The sequence below is a fragment of the Protopterus annectens genome, chromosome 12.part0, assembly GCF_019279795.1.
Source record: "Protopterus annectens isolate FY-2018-M chromosome 12.part0, PAN1.0, whole genome shotgun sequence".
Lineage (NCBI taxonomy): Eukaryota > Metazoa > Chordata > Ceratodontiformes > Protopteridae > Protopterus > Protopterus annectens.
This window is the reverse complement of record NC_056746.1, coordinates 911,457,878-911,479,764: the sequence shown is the minus strand read 5'-3', so window position 1 is coordinate 911,479,764 and position 21,887 is coordinate 911,457,878. Positions and strand designations below refer to the sequence as shown.

The following is a 21,887-nucleotide window of genomic DNA, read 5'->3' as shown; positions in this document are numbered from 1 at the left end:
ATAATGGGTAAGGTGCATACCTTACAGACACAAGATGCAAGGTTTGATTCTCATATGGGTAGGCTTAAAATGGCCCACAAGGGCAGTTAGCCTAGTACTAATCTATGAACCTATGAACAAGGAGTGAATGCCTCTGTGTTGTGTTTGGAAGTTGTTGTGTGAAAAGAACACTATGAAATCAGAATCAATGATGCCTTGTCCCTTGTGCTCTCATATCTAAGTATGTTATGACCTGGAGGTGGACTCACAGAATCATTAAGATGTGGTCTAAGCCAAGATTCAATAATACTCAGTATAACTGGATTGCAGGAGAAAACACTAATAATCAAATATTTTCTAATGAGATTTATTTTATGTGATTTTTTTTGTGGACTCCATGTCTACCAACTATCAGGTGCCACCACCACCACCACCCCACACTCCCAGTTGCACTTAGCCCATTCATTCCCTTACCTGGAAATTTCACCTGGGATTAGGAGAGAGGTCTGCAAATGGAGCTGTCATACAGGTACTGACAGTTCATTATACTCTTGCTGGAATCCTGGCAATGAGGGAGTTTGTCATGGACTAATCTCACCACTACCAAGTGGGAAATGTGATCTGTGCACTGCAGAAACTCATGATGTCTTCCCCATGTAAATTCATACTTCTGAAACCCTGCACTATAGGCCACCATCAGGCAGTGACTTGATGAGACTAACGTTAGCCTCCATGCAGGCCACACATTTCCATAATCACCTGTGCTCCAAAGGACTGTGGCAGTGCTTGCCCAGTTCTACCTCCCCCTCCCCTAGGATGCCCATCCTTCTGTGCCAGCTCAATCATGTGTTCAGGCTGTTATTCAAAACCGAGTCAGCTGGGCTGCAGTTATGGCTTTATGTCTTTGTGCCACCAGAGCCAGCTAAAGAGATAGATTTTTATGATACATTTCATATATTTGATTTTTTTAATATACTACCCCAGTATTCCCCTTGTGACCTGGCACATAGTGATATTAATGTATGATATGGACATGTGCTTCCACCAATGTGCTCTACTGCAGATGTCCATCTGCACCTCCCCTCTCACTTACTGCAAGCCTTCCTGCTGCAAACCACTGGTTGTCTCTGGGAACTACCAGATACTTCTGCATTCTCATACCTATGCCTAAATAGCTGTGCCCCCCTCCCCCCAAAACAAACTTGGTGATATAAGAGTTTTACTGTGACATTTAAGGCAGATATAAGTCCACCTAAATTTTGCAGCTGCTTTCTGTTATGACTCCAAGGTTTGTTGTCGATGATTAGTATGATTTTATCAACAGGGGTAAAGTTATGTGGCATCAGCCAAACAGTTTTGTTCAAATATAAGAGATGACAGTCACAAAGAGCTATGTATTTTTTTAAACCTCTAAAAAACAAAATAAAATATTCTCTAAGCTATGATAGCAGTAGCCTTTTATCATGAAGCTACTTTGTAAAAATCCTGTTAAAGAGAATTTATGTAAAACATTCCTATTCTGCAGGTTTATTATCAATCTTTGGAAACACTTTTCTGTTATTTGTGGCGTACCGCAGAAGATCCTTACTGAAACCAGCTGAATTCTTCATTGTGAATCTTGCAGTCAGTGACCTTGGCATGACTTTGACTTTGTTTCCACTGGTTATTCCATCATTATTTGCACACAGGTAATTGATTTTCCTGGATTTAAACTAAAAGGACATTTAAAGGTAAATGAATTTATTGGTGCTTTGTTCTTTTTCTGCATTAAGTAATGACAGTTAGTGTTTAAGTGAGGGTTAGCCCAGAGTCAGCCTGGAAAGCAGCCAACACAGCTCATTAAAATGTATGCTATATTTCTTAAAACCTTGGATCTGTTATTTTCTATTTTAAAAATCAAGCATGCCTAGAATCTTGACAAACACAAGCTTTGTGGAATTTTAGATGAGTGAAATACCCACATACTCAGTGAAAGACAATTAATCAAATGTTCTTTATATTAAAAAATATATATATCAGAAGATAAAATTGATGAATTATGTAAAAATTCCACTGGCATGACAGGGGTCAGCACCCTGTATCCCACCACTCTTTTGCAGAAGTGTGCAAATGTCTCATGCACTTATTTATTATTTATTTATTTTATTTTACATTTGTTTACTGGGATAGTCTGACTGGATACATGTCCATTTTCAGAGGAGGCCCGGGGACAAAAGCTCCACATAGACAAACTTACATAGATTACACAGACGTTAGCAAGCAATTATAAAAACAAAGTGATTATATACAATGGGTTAGTAGTGTTCCCTAGTAGGGACTCACAATTCTCATGGACAGAGCAGAGCTTGGTGATGTAGTTACAAGTTATGATAATTGCAAAATATGCTTTTAGTTTATAACTTAATCAGGGTTGGTACATGGGCATAGCCAATTCACTTTGAGATACTGTCTGAGGTTTTTTTGAAGAGACTTTTGGAGGATTGTAGGGTTATATAGTTTGGCAACGAATTCCAGGTTTTGCCAATGAAGTTGACAAACAGGGATTCACCAGCAGAGTTATTAGCTTTGTGGGTTTGGACCAGTAGTTTATCGGCTGACCATAGAGATCTTAGGTTGCTATATGGCTTAATAATATTTTTAAGTGAGGGGGTATCCTCAGGGTGGTACAAAATTTTGTGTGCTATTAAGAGTTGATTGAATTGAATTAAGCTGGGCAGTTCTAGCCACTCTAGTTGTTTAAGGTTCTGGCAGTGGTGGGTTCTATAGATGAAGCCAGTGGCGAATCTGGCAATATGATTGTAGCTATGGGACAGCTTACCTAGTTCGGATTTGTTGAGGTTTGAGAGTACAGGCGAGGCATATAAAAGAGTAGAGAGTAGGTTTGATCGAGCGATAGCAGTCCTAGCCAGTGGGGTTAAAAATGTCTTGTTTCTATACAGTGATCCAAGCTTCTTATTGATGGTCTGTATGGTTTTGTTGACCTGTAGGTCAAATTTGAGATTGTTGTCTATGATAACCCTAGCAGTTTGGTGTGACTATCTGGGGAAATAGTGGTACCATTGTTAGATTCAATTTCATTTCAGTTAGTTCAATTAATCTGATTAAAGTGTATTTCTGCTGAATTCTTGTTTCTGCTATTGAGGGTTTTTTTTAATTAAATAATATTCTCTCATAGTGGTTTTATGACTTTTTGTCAGACTGTGATATAATGGAATAAGATACCAGTGGAAGTTATCTGTTTGAAGACTGGGCACTGGCAAAACAGGATAGGAAAAAGTAAAATGCAAAGCTTCATTTAAGGTAAGGAAGTGGAGGATACATAATGGTAAAGAACTTTGAGAAACCGATTATGATGTAAAGATAAAAATAGCACTGCCTTACCGGAACTTGAGTACTAGTATAGGCCTTTTTGTGCTGGCTCCAACTACATATACATCCATTTCTGAGTTACTCTCTAGCCATGGGAACTGTTTGTGATCTACACATCATGCATTTTGCACCATATTTAACTCTTCACAGTCGTGGTACAAAGCTCTGGGATCCATAGCAGTATGTGTTCCATATCTCATTTGTTACATTGATCCATTTCCTAGGCTGCTTATGGCAGCAAACTGAACAAAATACATTTTCTTATCTCCAAAAACAACCTTCAACTGTGTGGGATCCCCAGGTATTCCCACATAATCTGAGAGTTATAATTTTTATGAATCCTGGATTTGCCCTAGGGCTTCCTCCCAGTAGATCATGCTTGACACACTTCCTGTGGGATGTGCCCATTGGGTGTCCTCAGAAGGTGCCCATACCACCTGAACTGCCTCCTTTCAAGGCAGAGAAGCAGCAGCTGTACTCTAGGGTCCACCCAGGTTACTGAACTTCTAACCCTGTCACAGAAGGAAAGTCCAGGGACCTTGGAAAAAACAGCCTAATTTCTGCTATTTGTATCTGTGCTTTCACAACCAAATATGAGGGATGATGGCCCAGATTCCCAGATAAACTGAAAGTTTTATCCAGTAACTCAGCCCTGACTTTGCTATCATGCATAGTACAAAACCTGTGTCATTACCATGCTGCTGCAACCACCAGGTGGTTGTAAATATTCTGAACCCCTCTACCCACACTTCTGAACAGGACGGAAAGATACATAAGCTCATCCACTTGATGTATCTGCACCCCCTCACCTGAAAAGAGTAAGTCATTGACCTCTGATTTTGCGGTGTTGATTTTCATCCTAACTGCTTCATATGCCACTGCTTGCTGGAAGGCACAGACAGTTGTGGCAAAGAGAACATCAGCTACTTACAACAAACATGCAACCCTCATAAACCCAGATGGGATATTCTGCAGATAATGGTTGTACCTTGATATCCTATACATAAGAATCATTAACAGCAGGGGTGGTACTCCTTTAGGGGAGACCTACACCCACCTTAAATGTGTTTGATTTAATGCTGTGAATGTGGACACAGCTCGTGCTCCTTAAGTACAGGAAATGAATGCCATGGAGCAGTGATTCAGGGACCCTGCATTGTTGTAGCACCTCTCACAAGATATTGTGAGGTATATGCAAACTCTAAAGGAATTTGTGGGCTGAAGTCAAGCTGCAGGAGACATTTGTTTTCTTTTAAGCTGTATTAAAGCTTTTTTCTGGATTCTGACAATTGTTATGGTATATTCCCCAGCCATTTATTTGGTACAGATATTGACAATTCATATGGTCTCCAACATCTGTGCATTCTGAAAGATTTGGTTCACTGTCCAGAGATTGGTTAGAATCTACATTGCTGCCCCTAAAACAGAGGGTCAACTTTGAAGAATCTCCTTTCAAGTGCCTGGTATAGACTTTCCCATAGGGAGACTAAAGAACATGATCTCTAGAACGCTTTTTCTACTTTGTCAGTCCAGTGGTACTACCCCAGCCTTCCACATCGTATTTAAGTGGTGTGTTAATCATGACATCTGAATGACATCTACTACATTCAGCATTTCTACATGAGCATCATTCCCTCCCACACCCATGACAAAGTGAGCTGTTTTGGAGACCTAATCAACAGAAATGGATCCATTCCAACTACCATCATCTGCTTCTGGCACTCCTTCCTCAGAGGAAGGCATGTCTGGTGGATTCAGGAATTAACGTGTTCCTTCCACCACTCAATAATATCTCCAGCTGAGGGCAGCATTTTGCCACACTTGCTTATAAAAGCTTGCAAACAATCTTACCTGAAGTCCATGAGTCATTAGATGGTTTTACAGGTGTTCTTTGAAGTCGTCTGAAGATCATTTTCTCTGGCTTCACCAAACTCTTCCTATACCTGGGCTCTCACTTCAGTAACTGATGCAGCTCCTTCTGCTTTCTTGGTTTATAAGTATCTATAAGTCATAACTGAAGGCCTTCTCTGCTATCACTTCAATAAAGGCCTATTTAATCCAACAGATCCGACTCACTCAGCTACTAAAAATCATTACAAAACTGTTACAGGTGGCAAACATGGACATAGGATAGAAAGTAGCTCTAAGCTGTTTATAAAAATTATTTTACATGTCACCTGATTGAATCAATAAGGTTTTCATGATGGCTTTGCACCTAAATGGATCTTTGTCAAGCTTAAGTTGGTCAAGACCAACACAACTGTTGTTTACTCAGCATATATGAGATTCTCTGCCTCACTTATAGATTTCACATCCCTACTGGAAACATTTTCATACTTGATCTTTAAAATAGTTAAATAGTACTGGGTGACTTTAACCTGAAATTACTTCAAACACATAGTCTCAAGCTCATGCAATATAACTCTGCTTTTAGCCTAATACGTTAGATATCTCTAATAGCAGGCCCAGCCCCCAAAATGAAAATTGCTTGGTTCTTAAACCTGTACTCACTAACAGCCAGATGCCTTCATTTTAATGTTCTACCAGTTCCTAATCCAATTATCCCATAATGTTTTATGATAAGGCAAATGAGCCTTATGGTCTTAAATACTGTACTACTTCCTGCAGGACAAAGGTAGACTCATTGCTTCCTATTTAGCTGCATTAGATTGGTCATCCGGTTTAATTTCTTCAAGTTCTTTGGGTTTGCAATGCCATGACAGGAATTTAGCCTATTCCTAAGTTAGGGTATGATTAGAGTTCATGAAATTAGTATTGTTTCCATCTTTGATGTTAGCTAAGAATGCTCTTCTCATCACCCATAATGTTCCCAGAATTACCTCCTTCTGTAATTCATATGAGGTTACATGTATTAGTAGCATATCTAAGTACAACTATAAATTTTTTATGCTCCGTCTCCTATTGGAACTGTCTCGGTATCTTTCTTCAACATTCTCCTCATTTCTGCTTCCGAATCCTGATATTTTATGAGTGTGTTTTTCCTAATGTAAGAATTGCAATGCTACTTTTGTCTTATTTTCATGAAATATTATATCTGGTTTTCTCACATTTATTTTTGAACTGTTGGTAATGGTCGATCCACTGTGATATAAACATCATCACTCTTTATAATGCTTATTGTTTCATGTTTCCCAGGTACTTTTATAGTGTTGTCTGTGCAATCCACAATGCAACAGTCAAGCCACATTATTGTACTTTTCAGTGTACAGGCCCTCTGCTCTGTCATGAGTGTATCACACCCAGCAAGAAAATATGTAACTGTTTCTATTTTTTTACACAACATGCATTGGTCTCTTCTCCCACCTTTTCAGTGAATTTTGTAAGATTGGCAAGTTTTAGTCCACTGTCCTGGACTGCCATTATTAGCCTTTCATTGTATGGTTTCACTTCACCTCTCCTTAACCATTCCTGTGTCAAATTGTGGTCAACATGAGGTTGCTCAAGGATATCTTTGCACTTATCACTATATTTACTGCTGTTTCCATTTTTGTCTTTCTGGTTTGATTTACATTCTTACTTTATACTGAAATGCTTCTGCTGAACTAAGCAAATATGTCATCTTGGACTTCTCCTCATGTTTTAAAACTTTCACTATGTTTGGATCTGGTGAAGTCAGCAAATATGCATGCACTCTCACAATTGCACATCTATGCACATAAATAGTTTTGAGGAGATCCATATCTCCTTCAGAGTAAATGTAAGGAAAAGCAAATTGATTTATAGCTTGGACTTTATTCGTAGATGTCAAGTAGTTTTCATTATTATTAGTTTTAGTCTTCTGAATTGTTCCTTTCTTAGTCTTATTCTCATTTATTTATGTTTTATTGCCAATCATTCATCTCTTCCCAAATATTTATACACTTCCTCCTGCTCAAGTTCCTTTATATCACATTCCTGTCCAAGACTGATATTTTCTTGGTACTGCAACATTCCTGCTTTAACACATTCATTAAGACCAAATGACATTCTTAGCTCATGTGAGAAAGTTTTAACCATTTGTAGACATGCTTTCACCTCCTTATCTGATAAACTATACAGTTTTAAGTCATCCATAAAAATGTAGATGAGAAGTCTTTAAACAAGGTTGGTTTCTGCAAACCACATTGCAACCATAGCCTAATTTGTTAAGTAAACTACTCAGTGAGTTAAGGCCAAGACAGAACAGCAGCAGAAACAAATAATCACCCTAGAATATCTCACTTTCACTTTTTATCTCTGGCATAATAATTTGCCTTTTGTCATGGCTCATCTCCAACTGTTTGCCACATGATTAGTATGTATCTTATACATCTGTAAGAAATCTTTTATTCATGAATGTGGGATGCTGTCAAATGTTTTTTGTTTTTTTTTTTGTAATTTATCCATGCCCTATTTTGGCTCTTCCCCTTTCCACAATTCATTACAATGGCTTTATTTAGTAACAAATTATCCTTTGCTCCATATGACTTTCTTTTGTCACCCTTTTGTTCTATTGCCATAATTGAATTTATTTCTAAATAACTATAAACTCTGTCTGCATCCATTCCAGTGTCCATTGTCAGGAGGAAATTTACTGCTCTATACTTTTTCAGGATGGCTTGCTGGTTCACTCTTAAAGCAGAGTATATTTTTTCCTGTTGTTAACCAACTTGGTGCCTGCTCACAATGTGCACATAAATAATTCTTGCTCAGGGCTAAATATTTGTGTAATGATGTTCATACCTTTAGCCATCAGTAAGGTACTGCATGCATCTGAGGCTTTCCATTTAGGAGCTTTTCTTAATTTTGTTTCAGTTTCTCTGGCCAGAACTTCATCCCATTTCATATGCTCTACATTATAACTCCTTACTGGTTCTTTTAATCGTTCTATCCATTCAGCATCTTTGTAATCTTCAACAAGGTCTTCATAAATATTTCTCCAAAATGTGCCTATTTCTTCTTTTTTTGTTTGTGTCTCTGTTCCTTTTGCTTTGTTTCTCAGTTGTCTAGAAAACCTTTTTGGGTTATCAATGAATTGCTTATTTTGTACTTTTCCTTTATATTTATATTTATGTGCATAGCTTCTATGTTTTTCTGTTTGCACTGATAATTTTACTTTATTATTAACAACTGTGTATGTTAGATGCTGGTCTACTTTGATACTGTGCATTGCTTTGAACACGTCTATCTTTCTAAATATTTTTGATTATCTGTTCCCTTTTCTATATTCTTCTAAAAGTAATATTCCTTTGGTGTTTTTTTACTTATTCCCTTCCTTTCTTTTTTTACTCTACATTTTTGTAATAACACTTTATCTATTATTGAAGATCAAAGGCAAGAAAAGATAAACTGCTACTAAACCAGCGCAGCTCATGATGCCAAACAGTAGGACTAAACGCCACCCAAACACACTTATACTTGTTCTGGAAGTCAAAGGTAAAAACAACAAGCTGCTACTAAGCCAACACAGTTCCTAATTCCAAGCAGCAGAACTAAACACCTCCAATAAGCACAGTCAGAAAGGTGTAACTCATCAAAGATAAACTCAGCCAGATAGCCAAACTCACTGAAGCAGGTCTTTTTAAATTCCAAAGGGATAAGCAAACAAGACGCCAATAAACAAACAACTTCAATTTTATTAAGCACCACGATACTACTTTTCGTCAGCGCACTTCACCAACTTCTTCAGACTTTGAAAAATAACAACTCACACTTAAGTGCTGCTACATTTAAAGCCATTGCAAGCAAAGACTATTATAAAACACACCCTCCAATTACCTTAAAGGAACAGGCACAAGTAGCTTCAATCTAACTAAAATGTTCCTAACCCATAAACACACAATATAAAAAGTTGTATGTGATATAAAATACAAAATATACAACTGTAAAACTAATACTGTTCCTTACATAGGACTTAAATAATGCAATCAAAAGTTAATAATATTTAAAAACTTTGAACCAAATACGCATAATAAGACTGACACATTAAAATAAATAAAAAGCATGCCATAATATTTCAAATATTAATAAAAAGACATTCTATCTACCAAACATGGTATAAAATATATATCAAGATCGCTCAGCTGGTCCTATGTCCAAATCACACCCGATGTTATACCCCCCATGCATCATCTTTCCAAACTCCTCAGCTTGAGGACACAGCTGATAGATAACATACCATTGAGGCCAGGATGATGGTAGGCTTCGAGTCTCAACTGCCACATAAGCTCCTTCATTTCTAATTTCAGGGATTCAGTCCCCCCCCAATTCACATAGATCAACTGGTCAATGATCATAAATGTAAAATCATGGCCAGGGTGATTGTAAACATGACTTGCTAGGGCATTCTCCAGTTTAATCTTCTTCATGGCATATAAATGCTCATACATGCGTTCATTCAATCGCCTGTCCGTCTTGCCCACATAAAAAGCTGGGCATGATGAACAAGAAGCGAGATACACCACGTGTGTCAATGCACAATTGTATCTCCCTTTGATAAGGTACTTGGTGTCCCTAATCATGAAATATGTGCCCGACCTCACATATCTACAATGTTTGCACATATTGCACTTATACATGCCAGCTCTTGGAGTCATGTTGCCACCTTTCCTTTCTAACATGTTCTTGATATTCAGACCCCTCCTGAATGTAATCTTCAGGGCCGGCCCTAAATTATTGGGTCCTGTTAGTTCAGTTGGCAACAAACCCCAATTTTTCTGGATGATGGACACTATAGCTCTAGCATCCATGCTAAAGGTAGTAATGAAACTGCAATGGTATACACCTCTAAGTTGGCTGTCACCCCTGGGGTAGCTATTCTCCGAGAAAGAGTGACCCAAAATGGGTTGAAAATAGCCCATTTCCCTTTTGGATCTAACCTCTAAACACAAATCCACAACCAACTCCTCAGGGTAGCCCCTACATAAAAACAAATTTGATATGAACTGGCACTCTTCCTGGAAGTCACTATCTCTCGAGACCATTCTGGCCGCCCTCACAAATTAGCCTTTTACTATTGATCTCTTCTGGAAGGCTGGATGTTCACTATCGAAATGTAAATAAGAATTGGAAAAAGTGGGCTTGCGATGAATTTTGCCTAAAACCTGGTTCTGGTTACTGTCCTTGAATAATTCCACATCTAGGTATGCTATTCTGTCTGTGTCAAAAGTAGAGGTAAACTTTAAAAAATGTGTGGACTTGTTGGTTTATCTGCACTGTAATACATTCCATTTATTTATATTATATCACACACATTTCTCTTTATAGTTTTGATTACTGTGTTTATCTGATTTACCAATTGTCTAACATTTTGGGTTTTATTTATTGTCTGTAATCGATTTCTTTCATCTGGCTTGATTTGTCTATTCATCTCTATTAAATCAAGTAGGTCTTCCCTTAAATAATTTTCTTCTGGACTGAGAACATTATATTTGCTCTTTGTTTCCTGCAAGTATTCTACAGAAAGTTCCAGAACATCTTTCTTTGATAAATCCTCTTCAGATGTTTCAGATGTACCCTGTTTCATCTGCTGTTCCTTCATATGGGAACCCACTGGCCCATCACACAATCTTACAATCAGTATATATGTTCCTTGTTCACTTTTTTTTGCTGTCTTTACCACCACTCTTTTCATCTTCAGCCCCCCCCCCAGCCAATTGGCTCATTTGATCCCCATCACTGGACAGACGATTGACCAGAAAGGGCCATTATTCAATCAGCCATGAGGGATGGGTTGAGAATTTTTTTTTCTATTTTTTACTGCCCTTACTATCACACACCCAGCAAGGTGTAGAGGAGATGTGCAATGGGCTGATGGAGGATGATATCTCCCCACTTTCACAAAGGATGCTTCCTCCAAGTACCCCTAACTCACCCCCTGTGTACAAGCAGTAAGCTCTCTTTTCTCCACCAGGGAGTTAGCACCAACCAGTTTGCCCCTGAATGTGTTTAAATCCCTCTCTCTGCTCCCGCCACCCTGCCTAGCTCCTTCAATGCATGGAGAGAAATGAGGAGTGCTGTCATCTCCAAAATACCGAAGTTCTTGTGTCATGTGACCTTTGCAGTGACTCCTCCATCCTAAGGAGGAAGCATCCATTGTAAGTGTAGTCTTAGTAGGAAGAATAATAAATGCTTTACCAGATAAAAGATTATCTAGGGTAGTCCATAAACACATCTCTTACATAATGCAGAAATTTTGACTAGTACATTCCAAACATCTAAGTCCCCTGTGACCAATGAACTTTGAGGATCCATTATAGATGGACCCAAGTCCATGACTAGCGTGGGATAAAAGGGGCAGATGACCTGGGTGCAAGCTATTGGATGCATGACTGGCAGTGGTTAATCAGGCACTTGTGCAGTACCAAAGTTAATTTCAGCAGTTCTGGATGATATTGTGGATGGTTAAATGAATCTTTGCTGGAGAACATTGGGTTGTGGATCTGCCAGTCTGGAGGATGGTCTAGGGTGCAATTTACCTAATTACTGCTGTGGATGGACCTGCTCTTCCAAATCCATTGCTATGGTGGGTTCATAACTTATGTATCAGGTAAGAGAAAGTCCATCCTCCATGACATCAGGGGAAATTCCCAAGCAAATTCTTCTATCATATATACTTATTACAGTGACTCCAGTTCAAGACTGGGGCCTGGACTTCACATCCAGCTTAAAATGCCTTGCAAAAGTGTTGAGACTAGACCAACTAACTGCAGCTGCACAGATCATATCTAGAGTTGCATTCCTGAAAAAACAAAGCTGTGCAAGTAGCAATGGCTCTAGCTGAGTCAGCCTTCCACACAGAAGTGGGAGGCTATTTCTATTTACTGTAGAAAAACTAGAAAAAGTCAGACAATAAGATACATTTGGAAATTTTCTAACCAGGTCTTTTCTAAGAATAGTAGGCATACAATAATCTATCTTTTCAGACAGCCTTTGGCCTCTCAGTTTAAAAGTTCAAGGTGACTTGCATGTCAATACAATGAAAAGAAAACACTCTCTAAGGTTAAAATACTGCAGAGAAACATAAGTAGGTGTAGATGGTTATACTGAGTGGTGCTATTCTCCTAAAAAAACTTCTGGCATAAAAAAATGGTTAGTACAGAGAGTATATCAAACATAGAGGTTTAAAATATAGCATGCCTGCATCTCAGAAATTTTCCTGACAGATGGAATAAAGGATGCTAGGAAAATTATTTCAGTTCAGTAGAGGTTCCAAATTAAATGGGAGGCAAAGTTAAGTTCTTGAAATCAAAATACTAAGTCTCAAGGTGAAGCAGTATCCTGTAGGGGAGGCCTACTGAAGAGTGTACTCTTCAGAAGGCTTAATAAACCTGTAACACCTAAGAAGAGGAGTTGAAATATGCATGACAAATGGATATGCTTGCAAAGTGGACTTTGACTAATGAATAACTCAGCACCGGAAAGATGGTCCAGCATGTAACGGATTGGAGTAGCATCCTGGAAGGATGCCATTTCCAGGGATTCTCCAGCAAGTGGAGAAGGAGCAGCAGAAATCAATTCTCTTCAGGCCAATAAGGGGTTATGAGAATAACCTTGTCCCTAAAATTGATCTCTGCTACAATTTGGGTTGCTTCCAGAAAGCAGTCTGGCTTATTCTCACAGCCCCATAGCTTCTCAGCACAAGGGATAGGACTGAGCTGTCTCCGTTTGTTGATGTATCAAATCTTTGCCATGTTGTTGGGAGTGGATGGTGATCTTTCCTAGTAGAAGTCCTGGAAGTCTTGGAGGGTAGAAAGAACTATACTCAACACTAAAATGTTTATATGTTTAGCAGAGACAGATAATGTCCATTCACCTTGAAGTTTAATGTGGAGATAGACATCTTGGAAGGACAAACTGGCTGCACTATGAACTTAGCAAATGTTACCTTAAGAATTAAATTATTTAGGCCACTTAGCCCTAATACTATCTGATGTTCTTTTTCTTTTTTCCTTTTATCACTAAAATTAATCTGGGGTAAAATCCTGCCCCTCTCTGCTCTAGGGGAACCTCTTGGATGGCTTTATTTTTCTTAGTAGGTTGAAGTATGCCCTTTCTTGCAAACACTGTCAGCAATAGAATTGGCTATGTATAATGAGTGTCTTGTAACCTCTGGATTTAAGAGTCCTAATCTACCTGTCTGTTATGCCGGATTCCCATGCAGACAGATGGCTAAGCAGATGAACTCCAATTGCCTACAGACAAGGAAGGTCAGACAAAGCCTCAGCCCACACATAGGTGGGCCACAGCTCCCTGACAGATGCTGAGAACTTGCTTTTGGCCCATAATTATTCTGGAAGTTATCCTGGTTACTAGGCTTTATCCACCTTTGCTACTGGCTCCTGTGCTGTGCACCACACCTGAACTACATCTGGTGTTAGTTCTTCTACATCCTAAAAGGAGTTTTGATATGACTGAAACTTCACATCCACAGGGTTTTGATCTCCTTCTCCGTGTTTTTAAGATGAGCTTGTACTTCTGGACCAGATATGCAGAAAATGTGAAAGGCAGCATCTGTGAAGCTCACATTTGTGCCCTCAGCAAAATCTGTTAAACAGAACCATGCATGCTGGCACATGGCAATGCAGACTCCCACAGCTCTGGATAAACCTTCTGCTACATTACACAGAATGTGCAGTGTAAGATAGATCATTGTTGAAGCAGATGCGTACTCACAGAGAAGTTTATCTTTAATCAGCCTATCTCCAGCATTTTTGCAGACCTATCACATTTAAGATCTATCAGGTGAGAAAAGTAATTCAGCACCTGTAATGAAAATGTATGGAAACATATGTACACTTTCCACAGCTATAAATTACCCTAGACTCCTTGTCTGGTTGGTGGCCAGTCGGGCTCTGGGGAGTCACAACCTTCTTAAGGACACCTGCTGAAACAAGGGTATCAGGCTTGAACATTGCTGACCAGAAATCCACTGTCTTAGAGACTGAAGGATGTAGTTGGTCTTCTTATGGAGAGGGAGCACAAAACCAGGGTTCTCCCAAGCCACCTTGGTAGCATCTTTCAGGATGAGGATTGTTGGGTAGACTTACAAGCCTTCTTAAGTGTCCTCTTTGGGGAAGATACTGGATCAGTTAGCCATTCCTCCTCTGCCAGATCATTTCTTAGTACTACTCAAGCATGGGCTCAAAGGAGGCTGCACACTCTTCATCCATGTCTGCTGTCAGAGACTCCACTAGGGAGCCTAAGTCTTTTCCCTTAAATAGGGCCCTCCTGAGTTCACTGGTAGGGGGTATCTGAAGATGAGGAAGAGATGATTTTATTAGCAAATATAATGGTGAGCTAAAGAGTTAATGAAATCTCTCTGACTTGCTGTATAATAGGCTGTAGGGCCAAAGGTTCAGGAGGAGACTGCTCCAACCTTAAAGATAGTGCCAGCATTGAATGGCGTTATGGCATTCAAGGGAGCCATTGAAAAGAAACCTGTTGGCTGTCATTGAGAGCTGACTCTATACCAAGAGTCTCAGCACTGAGAGCTCCATGGCTGGGTAGAGTCAACATCAGTGTCAAAATCTCCACTCACCACTTTTGGTACTAGCAGAAATAGTATCAATAACATTGATGCTGAGGTCAGAAATATCGCAATGAACCAGGACAGCACTGACCCCACACAGGTTAACATTCATACTTGTGCCAATGTTTGTATTGATGTTAAACCAGAAGAGGCCACTGACCATGGGACCAACATCAAAACAGTGATGTCAAAGTGGAGATTTAGGGTATTTAAAGCAGGCAAAGATACCCTATCTCTGACTGATGGAGCAGGGGACTGTGCACTGGAACACTTCATATGAGCCTTCAAAAAAGCCACTGCCAATATGCCATAATCTCTGTCATGAGGGATAGGGGTGGTGGCAACTCTGGCACTAGATGGCCTTCAGACTTGCTGGGCAGGGTAAAGATCCTTGCCAGCCTGGATTCAGAAACTGATTACAATTCTTCTGACTGAACCAAAGGAGAGGGACAGAGAGAATGGTATCTGAAACTTTTACACAGATCCCCTATACTAACTCTGGCTTTGTTTGAAGAGTAGGTAAAGCAACTGCAGAGATTTGGATAGATTATTTAGGATTGAAAACATGATGAGATTTATCTTCTTTAGTATGGAATGGTGAACTCACTGCTGGAAAAGAGAAACAGAGGAAGAAGAGATAAAAACTTCACTGGAATACTTGAGCTTGTTCCAGTAAATGTGTTCTTAAATTCTCTTTTGTCTTCTTTATAGTAAATTTGGAGAGGTGTCTATAAACAGAACACTCATGTGTGTTGTGTTGAATGCACAAATAATGGAGCAAAGTACAATGTCTCTCTGTCTTACAGAGAGAGAGATTTTCCTCACAAAATAAGCACGGAAAAAGGTGGGGAAATGTTTGAATGTCCGAGAAGATGAAGACAAAACAATAGCAATTAACAGGAACATATCTATGATTAAATCTGAAGGTCTGACAAGGCTGACAAGCCTTGAAGTTTTTCCCCTTCTGGAGACTGTCTAACTCTGTTCTTGGTGATCCAGTCTAGGTACAATAGGTATCTCCAGCTCATTTTCTGCTCTGCTGTTTTTAAGTGCACCACCCCAGTTGATACTTCACACCTCAGTTGTTTTGAACTGAGTGCAGTACTTTGCAGCTGTATGCAGTAAACCTCAAATATCATCTTTCTACCCACTGGATAGTCTTTCCAAGACCCTCCATAGATTCTTTCCCTCATCCTCCACTGCTGCAACTATCTTCATCCATAAACAAACTAGTTCTGCTTTCCATTCCTTCAGATATGCCCAAACTGAAAACTCATACTAGACCCAAGATTGACTCCTGCAGTATTCCTCAAATCACATCCTTTATCAGAACATTGTCCCTCTCACTACAACTCTGTGGGTCCTACCCACATCCTTGTTGCGGTCCATTTCGTTAGTCTAGCTCCAACTTCTAGTTCCTAACACCTGCAGTTTTTGTTACAGCCACCCATGTTGTATTAACTCAAAGATCGTGTTTAAGTTCAGGTACCCCATGTCTACCAGTAATTAATTGTCAGCATTTCTACATCTCCGTCATAAAACAGGTTTGATAGATAGGCATCTGGCCACAACTGGAACACGGTCAGTTGGTGCCCCAGAAAATGCCCCCATTTGACACCCACCAGATGGAGGACCACCAAAAGAAATAAAAAAATATAAAAAGTGTCCAAAGTTGTGAGCCAAAAGAAGTCTTTTCGTGGTTGAGGACTGAAAGGCCAAGCACTGTATCTGTATATCAGCTTCCTGTGCTTTAAAATCCTCTCCTCTTTCATTCTTTCATTCTTTGTTTAAAGGTATAATCTTGGAGATGTTGAACCCAATTCATTGCCTAACTGTCATTTGTGCTTGAGTTACGTATCTTTGTAATGGCTCATTGCTAAAGTATGTGAAACACTTTTGTTAAACTGCTAAACTGTAGTAAACATCTATACTAGTGCCTTGCTGCATTTCCTAACACACGAACAGTGGATGACTTCCATTTAAGCAGCTGCGAAGTGATTACCAATACTGCTTGCTAGGATCGATAGACATTTCCTCTACAGTGAAAACTGTGCACCTTAATAGATTGCACTTGGGGAAGTTTCACCATTCACTCCACCCTTGTTGTGACTTTCATTCTGTCCAATAATCTGTGCTGGTTGTTGTTCTGCAGATAGCTGATTCTAGGAAAGAAACAGGCCTTTCCCTCAGGTTTTTCTCCATGCCTATCTCTGCTAGTGCTGTGAGAGTAATAGGCCTTCAGTGCCCCAGATTCTTCCTGCTTCACCTTGTAGAAAGATATCACTTTTGCTGTGTTCTAGACTTCAGGGAGTTCTACACCGGCCAGTAATTATTTCAGACTATATACCAGTACAATGGGCAGCTTCTTGAGTAGCCCCCTCCTTTCTGCAATATTCCAATAAAAGCCCTTATTCCCCTTTCAGAATTACTCTGCTAAATGACTTTAAACCTTTTCTGTCATCATCTCTTTCTACCCTCTTGTTACCTTCTTATGCAGTGCCTCCTCCAGCTTCCCACCCCTCATGTACACATATTGCAGGCTCTCTTTTTTGCCCTAATTGTCACATTTCTTTGCCACACTGCCCTAGTCCTCTTTTCTTTTTTTGCTTCTCCCTCAAACTCTTATTTGTAGCCCTGATAATTAATTACCCGACCTATTCTCTAGTCTCAACTTCTTTACTACTAAAAAGTTTCAGGAAAGCTGCACTCCTATCACCAACTGGAACTATTTTTAGAACCTGTGTATAGTTACAACTCCACAGAAGGTTTTACATATTGCCATGAGATTTTGTAGGCTGATAGATGTGTACTAGGCTAATGGTCCTGGAGCCTTTACAAGCCTAGTCCAAAAAAAATTTGTCCCGGCACCATGCCACCCGATGTTAGCTCACAGTGCCCATTTCCAGTAGTGCAACTGGAACTGGCTTAGACTTTGCTCCTTACTTCAAACAAAAGTAAGCAACTGCACTTTGAATTTTAACGAAAAGATTTTGCTAATGCTATTTTTATGCCACAATACTGAACAAGTCAAAATCTCCAGTTTATAAAGAAATGCAGAGTCTTTGTAGGACTAATGCCATAGTAATACTGTATATTCATGCTTTTGATAAGTCTTTTGTTTGTTAACATGAGCAGAACTGATAGTCACATGGTACCTCTATGCCCTACCCTGTCTTGACAGTGGCCCATGTGTTTTTTGATACAAGCAATGTCCACCCTTCCTTCCTAAATCACCACTTCAGTTGTCAGATCTCTCTTTTCAGACTCTTTGCATTGCATAGTAATACTGCCCATCTGTGCTCTGAGTCGCCCTTGTTTGTTTGCCCCTGTGTTCTCTTATCTGTTTTAAACACTTGCTTAAAGCCGGAGTACCTTCCCCTGTTCTCCTACTTTACTATTCCCTCCTCTTTAGTTCTTTGCTTACAGGTATAATCATGAAGATGTACCTTTCCAACCCAGCCATGATCATTGCTCTCACTAATAGATTAAGAAGGAGCCTGCTCTGACATAATGTTGATCCATTTTCCAGGTGCCTTAAGCCTCCTAAAAGCCTGAGACCCTTCTCCCTCTCTGCAGCCAAAGTCATTACACTCCCCAATGTTCTCCCTTGATGGTGTGCTGTATATTGGCACAGGCAGCAGTTTCGGAATAGTATCTGCCGCCCTGTATCCTGACATCTCTCTGTCAATGTGCATAAATAATAGATCAAAAATATTTACATAGATTTTTAACAAATATATGTAGAATTGTTAAACAAAGATACAAAACAAAGTTCACATGTAAAACTTAACTGAGGCATGAGAACAGGATGCGCATCTGCCTAACATGGGAACAGGAGAATAACAGTGGGAAGAACTGATCAAACTGTAGAAGTTTATAACAATAAGTAATAAATGGGTGAGAAAGGGTATTTTTGTAGGTCAGCTACAAAGTTGAAATAAATAAGTGAAGATAGTATAGTGGTTATTCATTGTCATTGAAACAATTACAATTGGATTGTCCATGGAGATGAGATTTTAGCAGCTTTTGGAACTAGAACAGAATATCTAGCAGACTTAATTATACAGGGAGGGTGTTACAGACTGAAGGGGCAAGTTTAGAAAGAGTTTTGTCACTAGGATTAATTTATAGCAGCATCTTTGCAGAAAAAGACCTTTGTAGCTCCAGAGTATTCCCAGAAGTAGATTTGTAACTTGTGTTTAAGTGGAGGAGAGTAGGAGTTGTTAACAAATTTAAAGGTTTAACAGTTACATTTGTATGTGGCAATGCAATGTTTTTCTCTCCATTGAGCTAGATGTATAAATCTGGGAATTCTGCTTACTGCCTTCTGAAATAGACAGGAATTTTGAAAGGAGCTTAGATGAGTACACTGAGAGCTGTGAATCTTTGATCGTCTGGTGTTTAGGGAATTAATTAAATGTTTTACGTTTTTCAAGAACTTATTGGCATTGCAGCTCTGTGTGAGGTTGTAAAAAGAGTTTGTTTGATGAATATTTGTCACAGTGGGTAGGATATTAACTTGAGAATCATGGATGTTTAATGAGTTAGATTGCACATTGAAGAGGTTTTTTTTTTTTTGAAAAAGAGAGATTTATAGTGTTGGATTTCTTGTATTATTACCAATGCCTTTCCTCCACTGAGGACACTTCATCACAAAAGGTTTCTCATCCAGGAAAAAAGAGGTCATTGTTCCCCTCTTCACATCACTCATTAGACCCATTATAGAGTACAACGCCCCTTTTGGTATGTACCTCACAAGACATCTACAACAACTGGAAAGGCCACAGAAATACCTCACAAAGAGGATTACCGGCCTCAAACAGATGCCCCACGCAGACCATCTAAAAAAACTCCAGCTTTACTCTGTTGCATATCGCCTACTCAGAGACGATCTCTGCCTAACATACAAAGCTATGTGAAACCCAGAGCTGTTGGACATGCTCCACTTAAAGAAATCCCAATCCCACCAAGCTACATGCTCTAGGGACCTAAACCTTGTCACCACAATAAACAGAACATGCTGGAGGGATAGATTCCTGTCCCAGAGACTTCCCATACTCTGGAACAAACTACCTATCTATATTAAACAAAGCTCCTCATTAGCACTCTTCAAGAAAAATCTTGATGATTGGATGGGAAATAGGAAATTCACCCCAGGGATCGCTTCTATTGCTCTGCTCAACAGGGGCACAGGAAAATAATTTTCTTGGGTGGCAAAAGCCGGGGTACCTTTTTGGCTAGGCCCTAGGGCCGATAGTCTAGTACCTACCTATGAACCACTGAGATAATTTTGAAAAACAAAGTTTTAGTTTACTGTTCTGTAGTTTATAGTTCATATTTTAACTGCAGTGGTGTCCTTTGCTGCTTTGTTTCGAAGGAGTTTTGCAAGCAAACGGTACTAAACTGTGTCTAGCCCTACAACATTCATGCATATCACAGTCACTTCCAAGGGTCCTATAACTTATGTCTACCATCAAGTCTGTGAAGATGCTTGCTACTCATTTAGTGTAGTGATGGTTCTGCTTGCCAGAAGCAAGCTCATTGAAGCAAGGTTCGCTGAATGTTTCTATACTCTAGCTTCACTGATAATAATGACCTTTAAGTCAGACTACAACAGAAGAGGGTGTGATGGCATAGTCCCCATGTAAGATTGTGGGATGCATTGCTCTGTATGTACCAATTCAGAATGCAAGTTTAATTCAGCTGATTTTCATGTTGGAATGTATTTTACCAATGGCATGAACTACATACAATTTGTATGTTTTGAAAAATATTTGAAATAAAACACTCTTTCTACAAATTACACATTTTCCTGTGATATCAACAGGTATTTAAAAGCAGAAGCAATGTTTAAAATTAATACACTACCTGTTGGCCTCTAAACATTTGTAAAAACACAAATATATATGCCATAAGAAAAGTTGCTTCATTTATGTACCAGATAAAAAAAAAAAAGTTTTGTTAAGTGAAAATCAAAAGTTTCTTAATCAAATGTTGTGTTTTCTTACAGGTGGCTGTTCAGTTACATGACATGTTTATGGTATGCATTCTGTAGCGTATTGTTTGGGCTCTGCAGCCTTGCCAGCCTGACCATGTTAAGTTCTGTCTGCTGTATGAAAGTTTGCTTTCCTGCATATGGTAAGTCAAGTACTTTTATTGTAAGTGCTTATAGTATAAGGGTTCTGCATTTTCCAGATGCCTGACATATCCAGTTTATGTCTTGTGTATACAGAGTATTGTGTAAAGTATCCATCCTATGTCACATCACAGTAATTAATGCATTTTGGGTATGTGTTATTAGCATACTAGCCCACTAGCATGTCTAAAGAATTTCCACATATGATACTGATAATCTGGATTAAAGTTCAGAGTCAGGTCATTAAACTCAGTCAGGCTGCCTATTCATCTGTTACCTATAAACTGGTCTCCTTTTCAAGGGGAAAGAGTATGAAAATACATATTAGATGCAAAAGTATGGATCAACAGGGATGTCTGGGGTCACAGTACAGTGCGAGTGTGATAGCGAAAGATTAGCACCACGTTCCTGATGCCCAGTAGCTTATCAGCTGCTTTGAGGTCACCTGTATCCCTGTATCTAGCTTTTCAAGCCATGAAAGTACCAATCCTATTTGACCTCTATTATTTTTTTTTTTTTGCAAAACCAGTGCCTGTGGACTAGAGGACTAAATCTGCATCAAATCATAAACAAGACTCACTGGAGGGATGGGTTCCTCACTCAGTGCATTCATAGCCTATGGAATAAGTTATCACCACAGTTCAAACAAGGTATTACTTTGTCTACCTTTAAAGCTAGTCTTGATGACTGGATGGGTAGATACAAACATGGTTTATCATGTAAGGCCTTCTTGATTTGGAAGGTGAGCAGTATTAAGTGTTTGACAAGGGTGGCAAGAACTTTTAAGTTTGTCTGCTTAAAGATGTATATGGCTAGGCAATGGTCCCAATGATCACTTGTCTATTATCATTCCTATATTCCTATGAAATTACAGGGTGACTGGTCACTTGATGG

General features: G+C 39.2%; 1 protein-coding gene across 1 annotated transcript in view; it reads left to right on the top strand.

Annotated features, from left to right (window-relative positions):
• The window catches only part of LOC122817360 (opsin-5-like), a 356,813-nt gene that overhangs the window by 269,271 nt on the left and 65,655 nt on the right, over window positions 1-21,887 (top strand). Inside the window, exons 3-4 of the mRNA XM_044090562.1 lie at window positions 1,505-1,667; window positions 20,868-20,995. Coding sequence (XP_043946497.1) covers window positions 1,505-1,667; window positions 20,868-20,995 — 291 coding nt within the window. The remainder of the gene's footprint in view (window positions 1-1,504; window positions 1,668-20,867; window positions 20,996-21,887) is intronic.